We start from the raw sequence: 26,437 nt of genomic DNA, 5'->3' as shown, positions 1-26,437 counted from the left end.
TAATAAAATATCACAATATTTAAGTAAGAAAAGTTCCATGCACCGTTAGTTATTAATAAATCATTTGAATAACTTGGCACAAAGAAAGGTGAAGGCACGCAATACGGTAACTCAGCGCGAGTGTCTAAACTCTCCTAAATATTTTAATCATATAGCTTTATTACCGACGAACATTATTACCTTTTTTACATTACATTAGCAGCCCGTAAATGTCCCACTGCTGGGATAAAGGCCTCCTCTCCCTTTGAGGAAAAGGTTTGGAGCATATTCCATTATTACCTACTTTATTAAAAACCTACAATGTTCTATATATTAGTAATATGAAATTCAAGTGATTTAAGAAGATAACATTGTTAGAACGTGTATTTGGTAAATAAATATATATTAATCAAATCAATAATTATCCTTCTGTTATAAAATTCTTAAAGCTTAATAGTTTGAAAACCAAATACATCAAAAGTACTAGTTTACAAGATACATAGCACTTAGTGTTTCTTATATACATACATCGTTATTAAGTCAAATAACAAGTTATTGAATCGAATACAAATATCACAAGACTTGAGCGGCGTTTTAAGCTCATTAGTCATCATTTAACAAACATAGAGACAAGTTAACACATAACGAGCGTCCATACATGTATCACTTATAATATGATCGTGAAAAATAAAATATTGAAGGCGTATGTTAAACCTTTTACATTATATAAGATGTGTTTTATACTATACGTATGTTTGTTCGTCAACAAATGGGCCACCTGATGGAAAGTGATCACCACTTAAAGACTTTGGCGCTATAAAAAACATTACCAATCCCTTACATCGATAAAGCGCCACTAACCTTGGAGACCAAGATATGTCCCTTGTGCCTGTGGTTACATTGACTTACTCACCCTTCAACCCGGAACAGAATAATACTAAGTATCGATAAGTAAGTGGTACCTGGACGATCAAAATACGAGAATCTTTGATATTAATATAAGATTACCAAAGTATGCCTTGCTTTACGAATATGCTGCCAAATGTAGGTCCTTCGTTTTGTGCCAATATTACTGACCTAAGATCACACAATATATCGCTTGAAAGTACATTATTTTTGTTAAATAGATCTACGTGTGTATAAGTTGTACTTTATTACAGCTTAATCAAAATAAGTTAATCTGTTATGGAGTACGTATGGAAACGAAATGATGTACTATTTTGCAAATTCAGTCAAGTGAACGTACCGCCTCATCACGTGATAAAGAAGTATAATAATCAAATGAATAGCACACAAGCAATAAGGTTTTTCTCAATACCATATTAAACTATTTATAGACGATTTCAATAACTAAGTCAATATTATAAATCGTTAATATAAAATTTTCATATTCCATTTCAATACTACTCCTAGGTCTGCGGTTGGAGTTCGCCCACATTGATGTTAATAAATATTATGTAATAAATGAGTATTATTTACTTAATGTACTATTTCAAGTATTGCAATGGTTATTCATTGATCAGTAACTATATTTTACGAAATTCACGAGTACTATGATATAGCGTTTTTAATTATACCGTTCAAAACTTCAAACCCACTTAGTTTGTTCTCAAATCAATTTATCAATTATGTTAGTTTTGTCGCAACGTATCTTTAATAATGAAAAATTACATTATTAAAAGTAGAATCAAATCTTGATATTAATAAAAGTGAAATCCTACCAAAGTATTTGATTGAAAAATATTACACTGTTTTGGGTGTCACATTTTTAAACAGTGAAGAAGACAACAACAGCACAATTTAATGAACAAACATGTTTTGATAAGCGATAGTTATTTACTTTTGATGTCGTTAAATGTGTGTCAATAAAAGACACACCAACAACATATTATTTGACCGCAAAGCGACGTCTCGCGTTACTGTTAAAACCAAAAAGAACGAATGAGTTTGAATACCAGCTCAAACATAAGGAGGCTCGAACGAGCTTCACGTATATAAAAAATACTACATAATAATAATAATACTACTACATAGTAATACATTAATACGTAAAGGTTAACAATTATCGAATATTATAAGAGAGAAACGAAACTGAATAAAACAGATGATGCCAATATTAAATTGAAGATCCCATTATCAATCAATCAATGTATCAACCTTATTCTTTAATAATAGTTTAGAGTCAATTCTCCTGAGTCAGTGTCGTTACTGCTGTATACAAAAACGTAAACAAGTCGCCGCAACAGAAATGCCGTGTTAACTATTACTTGCAACACTCATGTTATGTTACAAGTTATTTAGATTAATTAACAGTTTCTCGAGTTACGAGATAAACGGTAATACTACATTCTCATATATATTTCGATGTAGTTCGAACATTTTATGACATATCGTTTAGGCTAGTAAATAATACTTATAGGAAATTACACGTACTGAAGCACAACTATATTATTAAAATTGTATTTAAATTAGTATCAATTTAAATTCATTTTTAATAATAAAACGACTAAACGAAAAGTTACCTTCTGGCACGAGTTGATCTTTCACTCAATTGAAGTCATAGAATAAACTTATATATCACTTTATTTTTTATGTCATAATATGAGAGCATGTTCTCCAAAATTCGATTGATTCGTATTTAAAATTAACGAGCATGCTGATTGACGATATCTTCGCTACCTTTGGATTCCTATGCATATCCAATAGTGCTAGGAAACATCACAGTGAAGATAAATAAAATGTTTAATTCTCTGTCGAGAATATAGAATGTAAAAAACATCAGGAATCGTCAATTCGATCCTAAATGCCAATAATTTATGACGACACAGTCCCTTACGATAACATGTCAATTCGGTTTATTAACCTCATCGCAATTATATTAACATGTTAAAAAGTTAAATATTTAAATTATTCAATTTCATTCTTTTTTTATATTTAAAAACTCTTATTAATTCTGCTGAACAAATTCTGATTAAAATATTTATAGCTTTATTATGGTTAATAAATTATATATGCATGGAATGAGCTGATTCACTCAAGATAACGAATATAAAAAAATAAGAATTATTCTATAATATTAGACGATACATGACAACATAACGGACGAAACTGGATGCTTGCAAATTACTTACATAGAGCAGAATCAATCGAGCCGTAATCCGAATAACGAGCTCCGGGGTTGACATGACGAATATTCTAGCGAAGGTCGCGATTCACATTCAACACAAGTGTAAGCAGCTGTCGCAACAAATGGACTGCCATCCAACAATACTATGTTTAATTGTTTGTTTGTCATAATCTATATTTATATTACTTTACATAACTAAGATCAAGAATAACAAAACTTTATTATATATATATGAAAAAAAAAACTACAAACACAGTCAGTTCAGGATAATACGAATACGCCAACATATTCTAACAGCACAATATAATGTCCAAACTCTAAGATTTAATATTCCATGAAACGTGACATTCAAATTACACAGACACGAAGTATCTGTAACCTTAACCGACGCTAGAGGCACCTGACAAAAGGCAAATTCTTAAGGCCTTACGTAAACGGAGACACAAAATTAGACACCTGCTTATGAATAAGGCAAACACTTCACCTAAGATAATAGTATTAGACTGGCCTCCCGTGTCCAAGTTGGCATAGAAAATTTCAGATAAGATAATAAAAACCTTGCCTTATTTATTCGCTATCCACAATCTGATATTAATGTACCCGTTAAGAATAAGTCCTAAGAAATTCCATATATATATGACTCAAGATGGTTTTTTCAATTTGTGTTTTAAGAAAGGAAAGACTTACAAGGAAACGCTTCTTTTGATATTTTTGTATTAATTGTATAAATGGATAAGACAACATTTATAATGGGTCACAGTTATTCTAAGGTTATATACCTTAAGCAGAAAACAAGTATAATTTAATCTCATTACATACGTGACTTTGTTGATCTCCGAGGATTCCAACGATAGATCCATTGCTATCGCTCTGCGAATCTGTATGCAAATCTTCTAATGAATTATCACCGTTGCTGTGGCTACTTGTATTTACATTTTTAATATCATCGTCGTCAGAGCCGTTCAGCTTCTCTTTATGACCATTAATGTGTTCCTCTAAAATGTCATCTGTTTCATCGATCGTGTTGTTAATTTTGATATCGGAATTCACGGTTTCATTGAGGGGGATATGTGACGTTTTACTAGACGCACTACGTTCAATAACCGTCTCATCATCTGAATCTTCAAAATCTCCATCAGTGAAGGCCTCACCACTCTCCTCGTCGCTGTTCTCTGATATTGCTTGGTCAGACCGCTCACCCATGGTCAGTGTCATAGTAAAACTTTTTTTCTTATTTCATTCAAGTGTTTTCTTTAATACGCATTTTAGTTTAAGCTCTTCAGCGAATCTATCATGTGGCATTATTCACAAAGTACTGCGTACGTTTAAATATCGTTAGTGGCACTTAAATGGAAAGGAAGGACGCAATTTTTGCACAGCACTCTTGCGCTGCACTTCGTAACTACGAACGTGATAAATATAATTTTATCTTATCAATATTATCCACTTATACGAGAGTCACTCCTTGGGTTACACATTCTTTGTTTCATAAAACAATAACATTTCTGTTGTTGATAACAATAGTTAAATTATTTTCACGTCACGTCACAATCACATATGTTTATAAGCACCAGCCGGTTTCTTTACACATCTCCGTATGATAAATAATTTAATAAAATACTTTTAATATACTATCGTTAGCAACACGTATGTTTGCTGGGAGCAGAGACACGTGCGCTTGAGGCCGCGTCGGTGATAGACTGTCAGTGTCATTTGTAAGCAACCCGTATGTTACCGCGACCATCTTTGCGCTATCGCTTTCGTAATCGCACCGTTAACTGCAACTTAATCCTAATACTCAACGGAAGCGGAAGCGAGCATATTTGATATAAGGGTTCACTTTTTTACAAAATATCCAACTAATAAAGTTAATATAATTATGAGACCGACAAATTACTAAAAATTATTGAAAAAATTCTTAATTGCTACATTTATATTTATAAAATAATTACTCTGCTCGACCCTGATCGGCGAAAAAGTTCGGTGTTAGATATTAACTAATTATTTTTGTTAAAAATATAAAATTTATATATGTTCGAAAATATCTATAAAGTAAAAATATAAATAAGTAATCGAATTTAGTTATCACATATCGCTACGCTTATGTTCTATAACCAGCGGCTAATTTAAAGGCTTAACCAGGTGAATCATTCCGCTCGCAGACGACACAAGCATTTCCCGCCCTCGGCTTTTGCGTGCGGTGATTAATAGTCCATTGTTATAGTGTGCTTAGACCTTTATGGTCGAGGAAATACCCTGTCCATATTATATGCAATACCAGTAACGCGTTAAATATTATCACATTAACAAACTATTTATCATATAAATGTATACAATAGGACGCGTGTCACATGAACTGCATGCGATATTGTTTGACAATACAAAGCTCCTGGAGATTTATTACCTTTATAGAAACCAAAAAAATATACTGTCTTTAAGCGTTTCGTGGAGACAAACACAGTTAACTTTAATAAATAAACCAGTATGCTAGAAAATGATAATTAAATGGAAGATGGCATAGTTTGAAAATAAATGAAGATAAGTAAAGAGTCAATATTAGTTACTATAGTTTACTTACAAATGCTGTTTAAGAGGATGTTGAATTAAACACTTGGCTGCCTGTTGGTCTTGTGGATAGTTATAAGGCCGCAGACTTCGAGGTCCTAGATTCAATCGCCAGATCGAGCCGATAAAAAGATATTGGGCTTTTCTGTAGAAAAAATCTCAATAACAGCCCAAAGTTTGTAAGTTGGAAGTGTGCACACTCCCGTGCCTCGAAAAGGACATAACAATGTTAACCCAGCGCCTGAAGTCATTCCGGTCTTGTCGAAATTATCGTTCCATCGGATTATGAAAGTGAGGGCTTCGATAGTGCACTGCAATAGGTGCTGAGGAAATGTGATAGGCCGCCGCAACCGAAATCCGTTAGGACAGCGTTATCATCATTACGATTAAACACTGATTTCTCTTTTTTCATTCTTTGGTCATTGATTGGAAATTTTGGAGAAGAAGACAGCAATATTTGTGTTGCCGGAAATGTAGAATATAAAAGCGCAAGTTAATTAATTTATTATTAAGCGCCAAGGTCGTGCCAGACAAGCGCAAAAAGTAACCCTACTCAGGGTTCATGCATGTGTAATTTACAAATTTAAATTTCCTAGTTTAAGCGTTTCGACCTCGACGTTCATAGATCAATCAGTCAGGTAATCAGTGAGGAAGTTTTATTACGAACAATGAAATTATAGACGTATATAACTTTTCATTAAAGGTTTATTAGAATTTTTGAAGTCTCTTGCTCTAGATTTTGTTTTAGCATTTTTTAGACGGTATGTCTTTCGCCTCGCATATCTTGGAATTTAGACAAACTAATTTTATCCGAAAGTGTACCGATTTACATTTTAAAGTCGATTAATCAGTTTTTTTTTTTAACAATTTTTTATTATACAAAATAAATGTATGAAACACGTCGATGGAAGAAAGTTGTAATGATTTTGTGTGCGAAGTCTTCATATTAGTCGACCAAATAGTACCAACAGTTTTATTTGAATTTCGAAACAATACTAGCAAGGCATTTAAGGCATTAGCAAAATTTACAATTAGCTCTCTAAATATGCATTAAGCTCGTTAAGAGAGTTCGACAACAGGCGATAATTATTAGCTAGTTAATATAAAATTTGCAACTTTACGTTCCTAAACGGCCTGGGTACTAACGATTTTATCCATAAATATTGTTGAGTTAGTATGCTCCGTCTCATTCTTTCTAATGTGAAAATCAATGACGGCAAAGAGAGAAAATCACAGGTTAAACTAAACTGTAAACGCCGCAAGGTGTAAATAAGGCCGTAAAAGTAGTATGTCATCTGTCACTATAGTGTGTACATTTGTTTATACAATGCTTTTAAATGTAGAAATGAAAAACGCTAAGATTTGTAATTAAGACGTTACGAAATACCGGAATAAACATTTCGAAATCGTTTTCGTCAGAACAACGGAAGTGTTTACATTGTAATGTCTTAATCATACGGATTTTCAGTAAAAAAATTATCTCTAACGGAACAGAGGGTCAGTTTAAATTAACATTAAAATTCGTTACGTATATATATAAACATAGCTTCCAATATTTCAACGAATCGTTTTAATTACACAACGAACGAGTCGACACTGAACTTATCAAAAGGAAACAAGTGTATTGCAAAATAATAGCCGATAACGACATATGTACATACTTATAATAATTATAAAATAAAATAAAACAACAGATAAGAGGTAACCTGGACGGGAACTCGAAGCACAAGTAAGTACTAATAAACAATAACGCAGTAAAGTTTTATTCGAATAATTCTAGAACACTAATTAAGAATTTTCAAAGCCGTTATGGCCCAGTTGTTAGGATACATGCATCGGAACAGAAGATTAGCAGTTCTAACCACGCACGACTGAATTTTCTTATATAATTAATCTCGTGCAGGGCGGTGAAGGAAAACATCATGAGAGTATGATAAGAAAACCGACATTGGAGCAGCGTCATGGAATAAGCTCTTTCATTCTCTTTATAATGAGTGGAGCCCTTAGCCTAGCAATAAATATCCTACAAGTTAAAACTATACAAATAAGAATCTAATTATAAGGTGTGATCTGTTTTGTGATGAAAACCATTTTTTGCATTTGGTTACCAATTTGGCTACGTTCCGCTTGACAAGAGCTATTGAAAATGAATAATAAGCTAACCTCGACGAATTGGGTAATGGAAAAGCCTAGAACAACGACTAAAAACATCGAAATGGAACAGAGTTGTTATCAATACAATTTCAACCAAACCAAATATATTATTTAATTAAATTTTCGACCTTCAATAGCATCAAGGATAATAAACAGGAAATTGATAAGGATGTTTACTTAAATTCGGTAAGTATTTAGCAATTTATGCATAGTTGCTAGATTCTATAAAATCAATTGACAGGAATTTAATGGAAACTTCTAAGTAACCGCCCCTTCTGATCCATACATTCTAAGAATTAATGGATCAGAAGGCTACGACTATTAGTTAATAAGATACAAGTATGAAGATGGCAGATTATTTTAATCGAACATAGTAAACGTAACGGCTTCACTAAATTTCACAGGTTTATTTTCACCGACAGTATCGGGTATCGAGCAATCTCGGTGCGGACAGTGGAACAAGGACGTCACGGGTACCGTAACCAGCACAATGCAATGGAATTGTCAGTTCGTTTGGTATTGTGGTATTGTACCCGAACAGCTGACTGTCGTACTTCGCTATAATTTGCTGAGGTAAAACGGATAGTTGCTCGCATGACACATTTGTATGTATTTGAAAAAATAAATTTTTGATTTACTATTCGTTATTTATCAATAGTAAAAACTATAAAAGTATCTATTTCTTTGAATTATATTAAAAACATATTTTTAAGATATAGTTAAAAAACAATTACCTAATAAAACCGAAAATGCTACTTCTCATTAACAATCATTACTATCATAAAATGGAAAACTAATTTGTATATTTCGTATCGTTTCATACACTTCACTTAATCTACAACAAAACGTTCGTGCTCTAAACATTCCACAATCACAATGCAATGATTGATAAATTTAATTTTCGCAAGCAACGTTCACTTTTGAACCGATAAATTGTAAAACGTTTTACGAAAACATAATGGTTACATACGAAAACTTGCAAAAAACGTGTAACACAAAACGCTCCGGACACTTGAGAGCATTTACGGAACGCACCGGTCTAAATCACAGGCCGCAAAGCACTGGCCAACGAGAAAAGTTGTCACATAAAAAACAGCGCGAACGCAACTAAACGCGCGGAAAAAATTAACGAGCCCACGGAGTAAAAGGCGATCGCGGACACTTAACTGTACGACGATCGAACGGGATCGTTGGACGGAGATGTGATGGCTTGAGTGATGTTTGTAATCGATTAGGTAATTATTCTTCGAAAAATCGAAACCAAGAATTAATAGTTTTTGTTCAGGTCGATGGGGCAAGGCGATGATTAGATGTCAGTATTTATTCGCTGCTGTTTTAATAGTTAAAGGATAGTGCTATTTTCATTCAAAATAATAAAATGATTATTTTTACTCACCTATTTATCTTAATGCTACTTAATCGAGATAGTAATCGAGTGTAATCGAGTCCGTCCACCACTACCAGGTAGCCGAGCACGAGACGTGTCCGTAAATACCGTGACATTTGATGCTCATCTGCGGGCATCAAAGCGATGCACACGCACGTGAGATACGCTTTCGTAATAGCAAAGGTGAATGATCGGTGTTTGATCTAGATTTCATGTCAATAAGATTAATATATGTAGTTCACAAATAGAAAATATTATTTATAATTTTGATTGGCACGTTTATCCGAACATGCACATTACATACACAATACATATGCAGTAGGTGTAGGTACATGTCACCTTCATAGTATTAAACAGCAACGCAAAAAGTGTATAAGTTTACAATGTGCATGTATGTACGATATTTGTAGTTTACTTTTAGTTTGAAATGTAACTTGATCGAGAGTTTTCTTACCTATGATTATAATTGCGAATATTTAATATAAGCAAATATTCGGATTCGATGCGCTCTCGTAGATTGGTAGAATCATATAATATCTTATTATGCTCAACGTATATTTATGTGATACGACTCTATAATAATTACTTTTTTTTATTATTATTTGATTGATATTTATTTGATTAATTTCAAGTTATTTTCAGAACAAATTTGCACTTACGTCAGTGTAAAATGTCTGCTCGTTAAATTAGGAATAAAAAATCCAGTTACAACGGAAGAGTTTATGTACCATATCAAGTTCAATAAAAAGTTCGTAATTTAGCTTTTATAAAAAGATAACCTTTTACTAAGTAATTATATCGAATAACAATTAGAAAAAAAATCAATTACTGCTAACAAAACATGTTTTTAACTAGTTGTCTCTTGAAGGACATAGAGATGTCCTTCCTTGGAGTTCAAGCTTGCTTCAAACCAAATCACATCAAATCCCGTTCAGTGGTTTGGCCATGAAAGAGCAACAAACAGACAGTTACTTTCGCATTTATAATATATTTAAGTTATATACGACGGACGAGCAAATGGGACACCTGATGGTAAGACACACCAAGCTGTAAAAAATATTAACCATTCCATACATCGCCAATGCACCACCAACCTTGGGATAAGATGACTAAATTGTTACATTCTTTGTGACTGTAGTCACACTGGCTCACTCATCCATGCAATTGGAACGCAACAATACTGATTGACGGTAGAATATCTAATAAGTGGGTGGTACCTACCCCGAGGGACTTGCACAAAGTCCTACCACTAAGTAAAACAATAATATTAGTATAGATAACTTAATTTATAAGCGTTCCATAAATGAAACGAATACATTTTTACAAAAAATATTAAAGCTATATTCCTTGCAGAAATAAAACGCATTCATAACATAAATATGAAATTAATTAATTATACTTATTATACAACGCTCGTTACAGTACGTACAGTTTTTATAATTACGAGCGCTCTCTTATTTAATTAGCGTATCATACGCATTATATATTTATTAATTTTAATTTAAAGTTCCAGTAAGTGTCTCACTGTTCAATAAAACTCTTTTATCACAAAATCACGATATTTGACATAAGATTAACAATGTTTGGATCATTTATTTTCAAACAACACTAATCTTCTCAACTCGACGATTTAAATTCCTACGACACATCTATGAGAGTATAAAATAAACTATACTGAGTCATCGTTTGAGTTTATTTTTGTCTGATACAGGAATATGAATTCTAATGCATTTATATTTTTACTTTATGCGTTCCTTCGTTCGGGTTCATAAATCGAGCATATCTCAACTGAATCGTCACTCACGTGAATTGAATCTCTCAATGAACGCTCGTCTTTGCAGTATGGGATTGATGACTGTTGTATTCTTTTTTTTATATAACGGATCGCCTGATGGTAAGTGGTCACCGACGCCTAAAGATAATGTCACATTTTCGCTGTCAAAAAATTGTTGCCAAAGGACTTTGAGAAAATCGTATTAATAAGTACTATTCGGTGGTAGAATAAATGATAAGTGAGTGCCTAGTAACTAAATATGTAATAGATATGAATAGATGTATTAATAATTTATCTTATAATTCATTTACTATAAGGATAATAAGTATGTTTAAATTAATTTGTCTTTCCTAGTTCAGATTTATGACTTAATTATGCTAATAATAATTTTGCGATGAGCCACCTTGGAAACCACTTTGGAATTTGAAATAAACTCGGTCCACATTGATGAATTAGATTATTAAGAATACTGGTGGATCACCAACAAAAATTCGCGTTTATTCAACAGATTTTTAGGAATTTCAAAATCTATGGCAGGTTTTGTTCTGATTTAATTTCATTGTAAGCTGACGTCTGTTCGCACGTTTTACATACGTCTTTTTTAGGTCTCTATCCTGCCAGTAACTTTTTTTATAATAAATTGCAATCAAGAATCCTCTTTAATTTTCTGCAAGGCTGGAGCTCTTCAAAATAAGACAACCTTCATAATCGATCTTCTACGTGCAGCTATCGTCCCATAACTATAGGATTATAACTAAAAATCGGCTTACGCTATTAATATATAAGATGTGTCTAGACAATTTACTGTTACTGTTACATTAATTTGATTGTATAATTAACTAACTATAATAGTTTGTCAGCTGCTTTCCGATTTGAATTATTCAGTAAAAAAAATTTATTTAATATTATATTTTACAAATCAGCGCAAAGATTTCTCCTATTAAGAAGAAAGTTCTTAACTTATACCAATAAGACACATATTAATCATAAAGTATATAAACATGAGGACAAACGAAAGCAACATATTTTTTGCTGATTTGCAATTTTGCAACGCGGACGTACTCGTGCTCGGTTATATGCCTCTGGTCACGTACAGCGTAAACGTACAGTGACCAGTAAGTATTGTCTGCAAAGTAGACGAGATATGTCGTCATCGCTCGTTGAAAATGATAATATGTCCGACGAATGATTAGTTTAATCAGACTTGAGGAATTCTCGTGTGGGCTCAATGAATAAAACGACTCGAGAATGCGATGCCAATCCTGGTATAAAATCTCTTAATCAGATGAAGAATATCGTTCCGCTTCTTAAGCCCTATTATGAATATATATGTATATTATTATTATTTTTACTTCCGACTAATTAGTTCAGAGATTGTGTACAAAGCAATCTATATCAATATCGTGCAATATGTACCTAAACCGAATCCGCGGCATTTGGAGATGTTTAATTGTTTATGCAAATTATCGACATTGTATAGAAAATACTCTATGTATTACATAACAATATATATATGGATAACATTAGCTAATTTCTCAGATAAATATCATTCACAATGATGTCGCCGAAATACGATCTCCAAATTGTTATGTAAATTGCGCTTTCTTTTTCGCAGAGGACGGAGCACAAAACCGGTCAGGAACGTTCGATGGGAGCTCTGAATCTATCCAATCTGACAATCACTGTTAGACTTTATACTGCGTGTTTTAAACAGAAAATTAATTGAAACAGCAATAAAAACTACTTTATATTAGAAAAGAAAATTTCAGTATTTCTAGTCTTCAATAAGAATAATACTTTATATTTAAACTATTAATACGATTAAAATAATACGGAGAAGCGAATAAATAACAACGTCTGAGCGAAAGTTATAACCAGCGCTGCGGAACCCCAAAACAGAAATTGGGTAATCATACGCATAAGCCTTCCTTCCATGTATTATGCTTACAGCACAGGTCACAAAATGTTTATAGTATTAAAATAACATAAATATGTATTTTATTACTATACCGTACTATATCAACATGATTTAATATTTATGTAAGCAGTTTTCGTGGGTACATACAGCTATTTTTACGCCAGATAAATAAGGTCATCATTCTTTACTTACTAATTTAGGTCTCACGTGGCACACAACCGAGCGGGCGGAGTCCTCGTCGCTGGCACTCTCCAAACAATCTGACAATGAAGGCGATCTTCTGGCCGGCCACTTCAGCGACTTCTCTGAACATGGACTCTGATCAGTCAAAGGTGGAGGCAGCCAGGGGCCTTGGCCTCTCCACCATGACACGAGGGCCGGCGCGACACCGACGACCATCGCTAAGCCGAGCCGAACCATCATAACCAAATAGTCAAACAAATTGGAGAAATCCTCTTATATATACATTATTCACTTTTTCCTAACACGAGGAACACAATCGTTAGCGGAGCATCGCTCATAAATAAAAACGCATCTATTTTCGATCGATGCAGCTCACACTGTCACGCGGTGTCACTGAAACCTGCACACTAGGGATCGTCCGTCAACGTAACGTCGGTAAACGTAAGCACGTGTAACTCAATAAATCACGTACCACCGGAGCGAGCGCGCCATCCCAAGAATTCAAAACGTCTAAAGAGGCACGGCCATTCAGCGCGACGTAGGAGCGAATATTCGATTAATCACGCGCGTGCAAAGAAGCTAAATAACATTAAACTGGCGACTGGCAAGTTTAAGTTGCACGATGCAGCAAACGGTTTCCTCTCGCGATCGCAGACAACCGAGTGGCGGTCGTTGACGCTGGTGCCCCCTCCCATACAGAGTGCCCCTCTCCAGCCGCCCGCCCATGAAACCATCCCCCTTTACTCGAAGTGACCGCCCGCTGAAAGAGTTCCTAGAGATTTATAGACAAGCTGCATAAAGATTTCAGACATTATTATTGAAGTAATAATGTAACAGTATGATTATTATTTTTGCTTCGATATAGACAAGGCGATCTCCTACGTCGTAATCTAGGTCAAAAAGTGAAGGAATCATTGTCATATAAACTCGTATATTTTTAAAACAACAGGAATTCAATTCAAAGAATAATGTATTAATGGGTCTATCTTCAAATATAAGTTAGAATAAGACCCACGAGCAAGATCTGCAACAAAAAATCTAAGAACAAAAAATAGCCTCGAATATTCACCGAAAACTAATTCGTTTTTTTTTTTTAAGAGAAACCTCTTACTGTTCAAAAACAATTCGCAGAAATAATTATTTGTATAAACTATAGTTATATATTACTTTAGAAATGGAAAAGTAGAACGCAGTTAATTTCAGTGGTGTGGGTTGAGTTTACTGCGAGGGTGTACACTCAAACCACTATTCCAGTTAAAACGCAATAGAAAAATGAGGTATGTATTCAAATACAAATTAAAATCGTCGACTCGTTATTTGCGAAGCGGCGTAATAAAAGTGTACTTGATTTAATTGGCGTGACTTATTATTTTAATTATCTTGATGTTTCGTAATATTTTATGATTTCGCGCTCACGGATAAATCTCTATATTTGGCTAAATATAGTGTATTTTTTATGAACGCAAAAAACAATGAATACAATAAAAATATGGTTTCAATCTTTTTGGGACTTCAATTATTTTATGTTTAATAGCACATTTAATGATTACATGGAAATATTGCATTACAATTGTTATTATACTTGACACAAAATGTAGGAATTGCATCAGCCAGACCGCCTCCTCCCACCCAGGGGTTTGAGGCAGACGGATCGATATCTGACGTCAGCGTTTACAGACGAGACGGAGCTGAGACCTAGGGTACTGGATTTTACAACCTAACTTATCCTTCCAATATGCATATCATATTATTTCCCACGGAACTATAGAGACCTGGGACGTAAATCAACTCTTGAAAAAATATTGATATAATATATTGCTTTTTAATACACAATATTGCGTAATCCCACCCTCGTTGAGAGTTACACAATTTTATAAGGATGACGAAATTTCGCATGTTTACGGCACTACCGAATTGATTGATGCCTGTCTATGAACAATAAGAACATAATTATCAACTTTTATCTATAATAGTACAAATGCGATATTTTCGAGTGATATGTTATGTAACACTTGGCGTATATAGGAAACCACATTATCAAGTCATATTTTATTATGACTGTTGGTGGTTGTTCGATCCTGTTTAAGTAGGTATAAGCCATGTATCACTTATTCTACCACCAAACAACAATACTTTGTATGTGTGTTAGCTTATCTTGTTAAGTTCAGTTAAAACCTGTGTACCGGTGTGTTACAGGTAAAGGTGTTACCATCTAAACTTGTTAAGATTAGTGGCGCATTGACGATGTGAAGAATCCCTAAAATTTATTATGGTCACCATCTATGGGCGGTAGTAAACACTGATGAAGTCTATTTAGCACTTAGCCTTCAAATTTTAAATTTTAATTTAATATTAATAGCCATTACATAGAATTCCAGGAGCATACTGGCAGATTCAGATAAAGGATCTGATAGAATACTCTGAACAAATCTAACATCGAACAAACATGCTTTTAAATTACTTAAGAGTAACTTTCTCTGTTTTTGAGTCTTGCCACATTCCATAAATTTTAAATAATCATGAAAATAATACTTATATATACTTTACATACTTCGTTATTCGTGACGTATAATATTTTACACCGAGCAATTGTGATTACAAAGGTCAGCTTTTCCATTTAATTAACACAATAATTTTCACAGGCTTTTCTTTAGAACTTTTCATCAAACGATAAATATATTACTTTGCTATAAAATGTCGTATAAATTATACAGGGTTCAGGACGTTGACTTCAAACTGAATCTGGAACACGGGATCGATTGGACCCGAGTACAAGATTAGCGTTCAGTTCAGTTACAGGAATAAGGATTATTACAAACAAATCTCGTGACAAAAAAACATTAACTATTCTTACCAGTAACAAAATGTAGGGCAAACAAGCAGGGATTTTTAATAATATTCGTATCTTAACAGAAACAGGAAACAGATGGATATAGTTCCATCGCTGGGCTAAAGGCTATTCACCTATAAGAATAATACATTTTTTACGGTTAATTAACGTTTTACTTGGTGGTAGGGATTTATACAAGCCAATTTATATGGTAGGGATTTATACAAGGTAGTTTACCACTAACTCATCAGATAGTCTATACTGTACTGATACTGCCAAACAGTAATACTTAGTACTTTTACTCCCAGTTTGAAGAAAGAATGAACCAGTGTAACTACACAATGGACGTAACATCTTAGCTTCCAATATTTATTGTATGACTTTTATTTATTTTTTAGATTATATAAGTATATCTTAAATGATATAAATATATGAATAATATAAAAAATGGATTCAATTTTAATTTTATGGTGAAACACAGATAAAATTCGTCTGCGTCACGTCAAACACAGATAAAATTTGGGTAACTTTTAAGCAACTAATATATTTATCTGAATAAGGATTAATATAATGAATTGGAGACAATAAAAACGAGTTTAGCAAATAACCTAGTTTTTGCTAGGCTGTTATTTTTAAAAATAGGTATGATCTTAGAACGAATACCCGTGTCATCCCAGGCTTTGCTATAGACCTTTTGAAGACCTACAATTTTCTGCTACAGTTTGAAGTTAATACCATAGTTTTGTTCAATATATTTTCTAATTATATAATAGACAAACCTTTCTCTTTTTTATCTATATATTAGTATAAACCGTATCAAAGTCCGTTTAGTGGTTATAAGAAATTAGCGGAGATACCTAATACAGGCATAGAGTGACCGATTTTATAAAGTTTATAGATAAATATAACAAAGGCAAAAGTGTACATTTATACACCAGCTGGCTCTCCTTCTCGTTGAAAGAAACATGTGGATTTTTTTAGCAGTAAACTCTTTTCAAAATTTCACAAATAATTGTACCATAACGTATAAAACAATGAAGGTCAGATTTTATCCGCATAAATCATATAACGGTACGTACCTATTACTTGAACTCTTTATGAAAGTTTAAAGCACAGTTACTACAGTTTTGCATGAGATCTTTATTTAAATTTATTTGGATTACAGAAAAAAGCGCTCTGAGTCCGTACATACAGAATTGAATTCTATTTTCTTTCATACGAGAGAATTGTAATTTTTAAAATTCTACTTCAAATACTTTCTTAAACACATATCCACTATTTATTTAGTAAATATATATAAATATTCTATTTCTATGTCTTAATCTATCTATTTCATAAACCAATGATTATTTTATAGATAAATTAATTTCGTTAATCCATCTTTTCTTCTGAAATAATGATCAAAACAACCATTCAAGGAGCATTTATAGATATTTATATATTGATAGGCAAACATCGGAAGGAAATCCTACTGTACTTTATAAAATTGAATTACGGTAAAATCAAAATATTCCCTAATTAATAGAGGTTTTTAAGTAAGTTTTTAAATCAATAATAATGAATGTAGATCTTACCTAGAATCCACCTAGAAGCGGTAAGAATCTCAGTAGGGACTGTATTAACCGATTAAATTACATAAGTATATTATTCAATTACAATTAAATTATTATTAATTGAATGATTACGACAACAGCTATAGTACGTAACTCAAGAAAGAGTTTTATATTTTTATTACATAAATGACATATACATTGAAGTTATTATAATATTTTATACGTATTTACGTAAACTTATCAGTTCGAAATCGTTGCGGTTTCCGTATGTACATAATATACATAAATGTTTTCGCGGAAAGATATTCCCGTTCGTTCGTCGAAACAAGTGACCTATAGAGACGTTTCCTTCTCCGACCAGTTGATAAAGAATACGAGACAGGTTTATAAATCGTTCATATACGCTATCACTATTTTTATTTAAAGCAAGTTACTATTGTAAAAATCACAATTTTACTATGTATATTATTTTATTTTTATATTCGACTTTTTTTGAAGGGCGGTCAATCATTGATTTTTTAACGTTACTACATTAGTTTTACTCAAATTGAATATTGTTCATAAATATATATATGTACGTATATACTAATCCCTATTTCCTTTGGTCAGGCGCTTGGAAGGCTGGACCAATATGGCTAACATTCTTGTTTTGTTTGTCAAGAGAAAATTCTTAGGAATTAATTAGAATATTTCAAGAAACCTTATTAGCCATATTCAATTATACAATAAGCATACGTATGCTTTATGAGATTTAATATACGTATATTAATTCAGTATTCATAGTTAGGACTGGGCATGGGCAACGCCTGTCGGGTCGTCTAGTTATCAATATATCTATGTTATAATAATGGTACATATACCTGTCGCAGACGTTTCGCAATTAACAACATCGTATGCACCACGAGCAAAACATGGAACGAGAAAGGTGTTCTCCTAAATAGCTGAGGGCCGGGGACGGGGCTATTTCGGCATTCTCTCGTCTTGTTTCAAAACGGTCATCGGGGAAACTTGTGAACGCATTAATAGATTAAATTTATAAAGTTAACAATTCTTTACTTTAGATCATTTTCAATTATATACTAATACAAGCATTCGAAAAATGGGTAAGTTCCAAATCTTGTCCTTTAAATAATACACAGGAATTAAAGGCTGTTTAATCACGCAAGAACCGCTGGACAGATTTTGATGAAAGTTTAAAGAGAGATAAGCCAAAGCACAGGATACCAAACACAAGACCCGTGGGCAAAGCCGCTTGCGGAAACTAGTTGAAATATAAATAAGACAACATAATATTGATTGTTATTTATATTGACTAGCGAAGTAATAGCAATGCTACTTATAATATGATTGCCAATGATATCTTACTCTCTTGGCAATACCTTTGATGAAAATATAACACGTGAAATATTTGAGTGTAGTATAATAAACGTACATCGTCTCGTGAATCAGGGACGTCGCCAAAGGTGTTTGCATGCGGAAGTTTAATTTTATCTAGTCTCAATTCACACCCTCTGATGGGTGCACTGAACATTGGGTACGTCGTGCTTATACGTAGAAAAAAATTAAATCAAGCGTAATACGAAAACACATACATTTTAGATATTGCGATGGCTTTATAATTTTAAACAGACTGTGGTGTACTAAGATCCAGTATGATTTCACATGACCGGGCAAAAATGTATAATTTGTGACATAAAAATACTGGTGTTATTACTATTCTCTTTAATAGATTGACTGTTGCATTTTTTTTTTAAATATATTAATAACATTTGATTTTAGACTTTTTTCGCATTAACATTTGACACTTACATAGCTCGCATATGCCCAACTGCAAATAAGGAGGGATGTTAGGTTAAACCCAAGACTTTAAGAGAATGCAGACGCTATCAAGTTAAAAGTGTTTCGTTAGTTAAATAATTGTTTTGAAAAAATATTCATGAATATATATTTTTTTCATATAATATTACACATTGTTAATAATATAGCTCAGTTTTTTCTGACGGCACCTTAATTCGATACACTGTGCAGTACAGTAAGTATGACGCGCTCATATGAATCTATTACAAAGTGTACAGAGATCGCGCTCCGTGCAGGCGAGTTGTCTTCTATGTACGTTGTCTTGCTGTTTACTAAATACATCGTGTTGAGATGCTAAATAATTTCCTTTGAAATAATTAAGTAGGTGATGATGTCAATGGCGAGCTTTATGTTCAGAGCAGTATGTCGGTCATTCTGTGAATGCATTTGAATATATTGCTACAAATGTAAGAGCACTAGTGAAGGTTATCTATTATCTTTTGTTTTTTGTGTCGGTTAATTTTTTTGTTCTAGTGTATATTTATTTAATCTTTAATAAATATTCAATTAATAAAAAAGTACGTTAACAATATGAAAACAATAAAAAAGTGATAACGCACCTTCAAATACGTTAAACATTAATTTTCATTTATTTAAATAAAAGTTAAATAACAATTAAAATTGCTACTAAACGATTACTTGTTACATAACATATACTGTTATGTAAGCATTTAAGATAAAATGTACAAAATTTTTCATATGAATGGCTTGCACGATTATTTTTAACGAATAAAACAGTTTATATTAAGCGAAAAACATAATAATATCGTTTATAACAATTGTACGCTGTCTTATCTCGTACTGTTTCGCAATCTTATCGCGAGTCATACATATTCTTAATCGACCAGAAAATACGATAACATGCAGTGATCCATGACATGTAATAAGAATTCGTTTTAAAATTGTGCATGTAATTTTAAATTGCTACAATGTTTTGTGTAAGAACAATCGTAAATGGGTTTGTGTAGTTTATTTAATAGATTTATGTTATTGTTGCTTGGATTAAGATCAATGTTTTAAAACTTTTTTATGTCTACAATAGCATAGGTATTAGTATTATTTGCACTAATTAATAGCTTATATATTTCAAGATTGCTTTCCAATACATCCACGAGTTTCAATTATATACAGCTAAAACGCTTAATAAAACGGCACTCTGTTAAATCTTATCATCTAGTTATTGTAGAGTCAAATATATTTGTATGTGATCAAAGACTGACCTCTCTAGCAATCTGATCGAGTGCCTGCTCCTCCGCCGTAGCCTTGGTCTGGGTGCGCTGGCGCCGCGACGGGTCCATCTTGACTGTCGCTACACTCGCTAAACAAAATTTTTGTTAATTTAATTTGGAAATTTAAAACAATTTTTTTATATTTTATTAACTTTCATAAGTCTTCCTTGTTGTTAGTAAAATGTTTCTATAGTACTTTTATCAAATCCAATGCTTTGCGTTACCTTCATTTATATTAGTTTTTAGAAAAAACAATAATGAATGGCATTGTCAATATAAATAATAATAATTGTTTAACATTAATAATTTATTAATTCCTCGTTTTAGAATTCTATAAAGAATATTCTTAATGAAATAAAACTTACATAAAGATTTATATAAGTTGCATGAGATGCAACAATTTAATGGATCACATTATAAAAGATTGACAAAAGATATATGATAGAATTTGCTTCACCTAAATAAAATTAATTTGTCTACGCCCTTGATCATAATATTTTTCAACATCAAAATGTTGCACAGTGGTCAATTCTAAGGATGAAAAATAATGGAAACATTAAATTATAACATATGTACAAAATAATATTGTAAACCAAGTTTCTAATTACTGCAATATCCTTTTAGTAAACACCTAGTTATATTTGCACTATGCTTGCGTTCACTAATAATTATTCATTGTAATATTTCCTCTTGATTATTATTAACTAACCTTGCTTGGTATGAAAAATCTTTTATACATTTATCAATTGTAAATTATTGTTAAATGATAGATATCAAATAAGTGGTTTATCGGCAAGAGTGTAACTGACTGATAGACAGAGATTCACAATACATACTACAGTTAAAGTTATATAGAGTAAATGCTGCCTAGATGAGTTTCAAAACTTTTGTGAATAAAATAATATGGATACAATTTCAGAAGTTCTACAATATGAATAGTCTAAATTCCTTTCTTATCATTTAGGTAACATTTGAATTTAAATTAATTAAGTTTGCCTGTCAATGATAACAAATGATATCTTAATTTTCAATTTCTATACATAATTGTATATTTAGAAATATACATATATCTAGTATTATGTAAACCGTTATCACCATAAAAGCTCACATTCAAAAAGTGTTCCCATAGTATGCACACATTCTTATCATAGCAGGCAGGTTGAAATAAGGTTATCACTTGCTTGTGATCAATTTCACACTTCAGACAAATTGTGACAAAGTACATGAATCGAGATTGATTTGCTACTAATAAAGTTATTTATTTTACTTTTAAAGTAACATTTTGAGAAATTCTCTGCCTTTCATCATTTTAATAATATATTAGTGTGAACTGAAAGTAAATTATTTCTATCGCACAAACAAAAATTGCATATTTAATTTGTATTACCATTTTGTACTTATATTGATTTTAATCAACAATTTTGTATTAAGCATAATAATAGCATAAATATTATATTATATATGCAACCAATACTTTAATTTTTCAAGTATCAATGACAAGTATATGCCTAGATTACCAGACAGAAATACTTTTAAGTTTACTTACTATTCTCTTGCAAATTGACCATCTCCGATTAATTGTTTTGGTTTTTATAAACTTTTTACCACAAAGACTGTAGAACAGAATTTTATATTCTTTCACTATATTTATGCACTACCACCATGCACCAGATGCAAAAATGCTTTCTAATCCTCTCAGAACAGTGAGAGATCTCATTTACATATTTATCTAGTACAAGCTAGCTATAACCTAGAGGGTTCGTTGTGCTTTTCCGCGTGGTTGTTTTCACAAAACATTATTAGAATTATAATACTAGCAGGAAAACGGGTGGGCACAAAGCCAACATATTTTTAATGGCAGTCACTACAATGACATCATACTTACGGAGACAATTTACAGATGTAAACACATCACTTTTACAACCACTGCAACTTTTTAACACAAATATGTAAAGACCTTCACTGGTTTCTCTTATTGGATAAAAACTAAAATGCAAACATTGAAAAAGGCCAGTTTAAAGTATTACGGGGAAATCAAATCACTGCCTACACGATTCACATTAACAGATACGTATGTACACAAATTCTATAAATAATGAGGAGTCTGTTGGCACCAATGTGTATAAATATATAAAATTAAATCGTTTTCAGCGAGTGAAATGTTTAAAATCGAACTATTTTTACGAAAAATTAAGACATTCTATGACAAGCATGCCATTTTTTTCTGCCATTTAAAACCGTTGCGTTCAAGACTGGAATGTCAGTTAAGGTATGGCTTCATTCATCATTGGAAATAAAATTAATTTTTTCAGGTTTTATTTATTTACTACTCAATTGTAGTTCAATATAATTGAGTTATACTTAAATATTTAATTTTATTAAAACATTTGAATATCAGTCTTAAATCAGTATGATGTTTGATTTTAGTATTATTTCGCCGGATACTTACTATGTTATGGAATATTACAACTAAAACAACTTGTCTTGTATGTCATTGTGCAATAAACGATGTTTTTATTTAACTTGTAATATAATTCAAATATAAATGAATAAAAGAATATAAAATAATATTTGTGAACATTTTATTTTTCATAATTATATCATAACTTTTACGACAATTGTATTCCAACTATACACACACGCACAACAAGAAATTAGAAAATGTATAAATAATTTCTAAGTTTATTCACTCTTGCTCTTGGGTGTCTCCTCCTTGTAATAGAGGAAGACAAACGAAAACAGGAATACTCCAACCATCATGGAGAAAGCACTCACATAGTATGGGTAAGCACTTGGTATGAATCTCTCATACTGTGTGTGTTGCAATGGACGAACAGACACCTAAAAACATATAAGAGTAATAAATATTTGATGATAAAATTAAAAGTTGTCTACTCTATAGCATTATTGACTTTAAAAAAATAATCATAACAAAATCGATTTAATCAAAAGAGGCAGCTGTACTCTACATTGAGTTATTTTATTAGAAAATAATTATAATCATTAATGCCAATTATTTACCTGTGTTGAATGATATAGTCTAGTATATCCTATTCTATCATAATCAACTTTGAACTGATAGACACCCCAGACATCAGGAACTTTGAAGATACCCTCATAGACTCCATTAGGTTTCTTTTTAAGTGTGGTGCGGATGAAAGGATCAATTCTGACAAACTCCAATTGCACATCATTAGCTTCAAATGGTTGCCATTTGCCATTCTTCAACTCTTCGATTTCAATTTTGTAAACCTGTATAACAAAATTAGATTAGATAAAAGAAAAAGGATTTTCATAATGTTCTATCATCTAATCTTATATAAATAAATAATTAGCAATTAATATTGATGATTATAACTATAACAATGAATGTGTTTGTATAATTATGTATACAGGATTGCTTGTGTTTGGATATCTGTTAATCAATCAATTATCACACTAAGTACTGGTCAAATACAAATTCAATTTTAGTATAGAATTGGAATATAAGAAAGGGTTAAGATATTGATGCTTTAATTTACGTGAAATAAGTATTTTCTTCACACCATTGTTGCGAAGAAAGTGCTGAGGCTAAAAAACAAAAACTATAGTAAAAATACATCTTAGGCCTACTAACCACAGTATCAGTTATAGTATAGGTATTAGATGACTGCTTCTCGCCCTGGCGGTGATGATGAACGCGGCGCACGCGCAATTGACCTCGCTCGCCGAACGCCCACTCGCTCAAGTGTACTGCAAGAGCTTTGTTACCAGAAAGAGATGCTTTTGTTTTATCACCCTGTAAAAATAATAAAACTAAAAATATAAGCAGTTATTATTAATCTATTCAATGTTATAAATATAAGTACAATTAGATAAAATAATAATATTTAATAAATGATAACAACTGCAATCGGATTTTTTATTATGCTAATATTTTTTTTGTTTTATTAAATATAGTATTTTTTGCTAGATGGGTCATATGATATTAAGATTTCACCACTGCTCATAGTCATTCTATATGACACCAATCTCCAAAACAACTAATTTTTTACACTTTTTAATGAAGCCTTGAAACATGGACACATAGAAATTATCATATTCATATATTTCTATATAATAAAATCAATTCTATATATAAAATAAATGTATTTAACATAATATAAATGTATTTAACATTTGAAATCAAAAGAATTCACAAAAAAAATACTGCAATACAAAACTTACATGAACTTTGGCTACAGGAGAATTAAAGGCTTCATCAGAAAAGAAGAACAGTGACCCACTGAAAATAATTCTGGCATTGTTTCTGGCTTGCAGAGCAGCTATCAGCACAGTCTTCCTACCCACAGCATGAGGGTACTCTTTTACCTGTAAAATTACATTTATTTGTAAAATAGTCAAAATTAATAACTTTAACAGTTGACAATTTTTTAAATAGAATTAGTATAACCTTTAGTAAAAACTTTATCTAAAATACTTGATATGAAATATGACTTTAGTAGTAGGAATTATTTTAGAGATAGAGACTTATCAATACATAGAGATTCAAACTAAATTGTTGCATACATTTTGGAAATAATATTATTATAAATAACAATACTTGAAATTTAAGATATATATGTGTATGTTATCTTTAAAGTTAAGATTTTAATTTTGTATATTAATAATTCTAAATTTAAAAGAAGAACATTATTTTAAGCAGAATATAGAAATTAATAATATACAAACCAGACTCTTAGGATTGTAGCTGTATGCAGTGCTATCAGCTGTTAGTATTGGCATAACCAAACTATTATCCTTATCCAAGATCAACCCAGTACCTTCAAACAACAATGGTTGTGTGTTCTGTGTACCAATAATGGTTGGAGCATTGATGAGGTTCTTAGGTGATACAACAATTCTTGTATGATCACCTTCATCTAGAGCGTCATAATTAAAGTGGTCTATCACCGCCGCTGACTCTTCATCCATCTGAAAATTATAGAAAAATCAAGTTTAGTAAGAAGTACCCCTATTAGTTTTGGATAATATAATGCAAATGCCCATTTATACAGTATTTTTCCAAGATACATATTTCATTAACTCTCACCTCAAAACCACATTCTGAAGCAATTTCCCTGTATACATCTCCTGCCACAGAATTGCCAGCCATGAGGACATTGCCACCATCATCAATAAACTTCGTGATACCTTCCGTGTCAAGTTGACCACCGAATTCAACAACAGAAGGCGAAAACACTATAAGATTCTTGTACAAATATTCTCCGTACTTCGAGAGCACTAGGTTAGCATCGTCGGCCAACTTAAAAGTTAGGCTGTAGCCACGATCTGAAATTAGTATAAAATGATGAAATTGGTCAAAAAGGCTCTATGTAGTACTTATTTTGATAAAATTTAATAAATATAAATTTAATTTTCTAAATGAGCCGGCATCTTATCGACACGACACACAATCGATTTGCGTTGCTTACCTTGCAAAGATTTAAAAAATTGAGAATGAGTTTCTCTTATATTTAAATTATCCACTAGTACTAAAGTCTCTTGTTCGGCACATGCTATTGAAAAGCACGCTATTAGACCTAAAATAAGTGAAATCTTCATTTTTGTTGCTGTAATAAACCGCTACCTATTCCGATTTATTTTTTGACATTGTCGTATGAACGGCTTACTGACGTGTTCAATAGCCAACAGACAATAAAAAGCTGTCTGTAAGCAAATATAATTTGAAAATAGAAATTAAATAGAAAAATTAACACTTTTGATTCCAAATAATACCCAAAAATATTTCAATAATGAGTATCGACTCCTTCTGTTCCCATTATTTAATTATTAAATAATTACATAACACTTATGACATATACTATACGAGTTTTATCTTTTGTTTATTTTATCTGCAATA

General features: G+C 31.9%; 2 protein-coding genes across 8 annotated transcripts in view; both read right to left on the bottom strand.

Annotated features, from left to right (window-relative positions):
- The window catches only part of LOC125064616 (leucine-rich repeat flightless-interacting protein 2), a 33,387-nt gene extending 10,598 nt beyond the window's left edge, over positions 1–22,789 (bottom strand). Inside the window, exons 1-2 of one of the 7 annotated variants that reach the window (XM_047671762.1) lie at positions 22,442–22,789; positions 20,548–20,645 (exon numbers count right to left, since the gene is read on the bottom strand). In XM_047671762.1, the coding sequence (XP_047527718.1) occupies positions 20,548–20,625 (78 nt within the window). In that variant the 5' untranslated portion in view covers positions 20,626–20,645; positions 22,442–22,789. Of the gene's footprint in view, positions 1–3,110; positions 3,213–3,925; positions 4,910–13,096; positions 13,734–20,547; positions 20,646–22,102; positions 22,276–22,441 lie in introns of those variants that run through there. The other 6 variants (XM_047671761.1, XM_047671760.1, XM_047671758.1 and 3 more) reach the window with 6 other exon arrangements.
- Positions 22,790–23,121: 332 nt separating this feature from the next.
- LOC125064618 (dolichyl-diphosphooligosaccharide--protein glycosyltransferase 48 kDa subunit) lies at positions 23,122–26,206 on the bottom strand. Its single transcript, XM_047671765.1, has 7 exons — positions 26,010–26,206; positions 25,628–25,866; positions 25,267–25,509; positions 24,763–24,906; positions 24,173–24,334; positions 23,578–23,808; positions 23,122–23,397 (listed from the first exon to the last, which is right to left on the bottom strand). The coding sequence occupies exons 1-7, from the start codon at positions 26,137–26,139 to the stop codon at positions 23,239–23,241; spliced, it is 1,308 nt and encodes a 435-aa protein (XP_047527721.1). The 5' UTR covers positions 26,140–26,206; the 3' UTR covers positions 23,122–23,238.
- Positions 26,207–26,437: the final 231 nt, after the last annotated feature.

This window comes from Vanessa atalanta, chromosome 6, assembly GCF_905147765.1.
Source record: "Vanessa atalanta chromosome 6, ilVanAtal1.2, whole genome shotgun sequence".
NCBI classification, from domain to species: Eukaryota; Metazoa; Arthropoda; class Insecta; order Lepidoptera; family Nymphalidae; genus Vanessa; species Vanessa atalanta.
This window is presented reverse-complemented; position numbering and strand designations above follow the sequence as displayed.

Excerpts from the sequence above, each read along its gene's own strand:
- LOC125064618 (XM_047671765.1), bottom strand. The coding sequence starts at position 26,139 with ATGAAGATTTCACTTATTTTAGGTCTAATAGCGTGCTTTTCAATAGCA. Across the intron at positions 24,907-25,266 it reads GCTACAATCCTAAGAGTCTG|GTAAAAGAGTACCCTCATGC; the intron begins GTTTGTATATTA and ends GTAATTTTACAG. Across the intron at positions 23,398-23,577 it reads GACTATATCATTCAACACAG|GTGTCTGTTCGTCCATTGCA; the intron begins GTAAATAATTGG and ends ATATGTTTTTAG.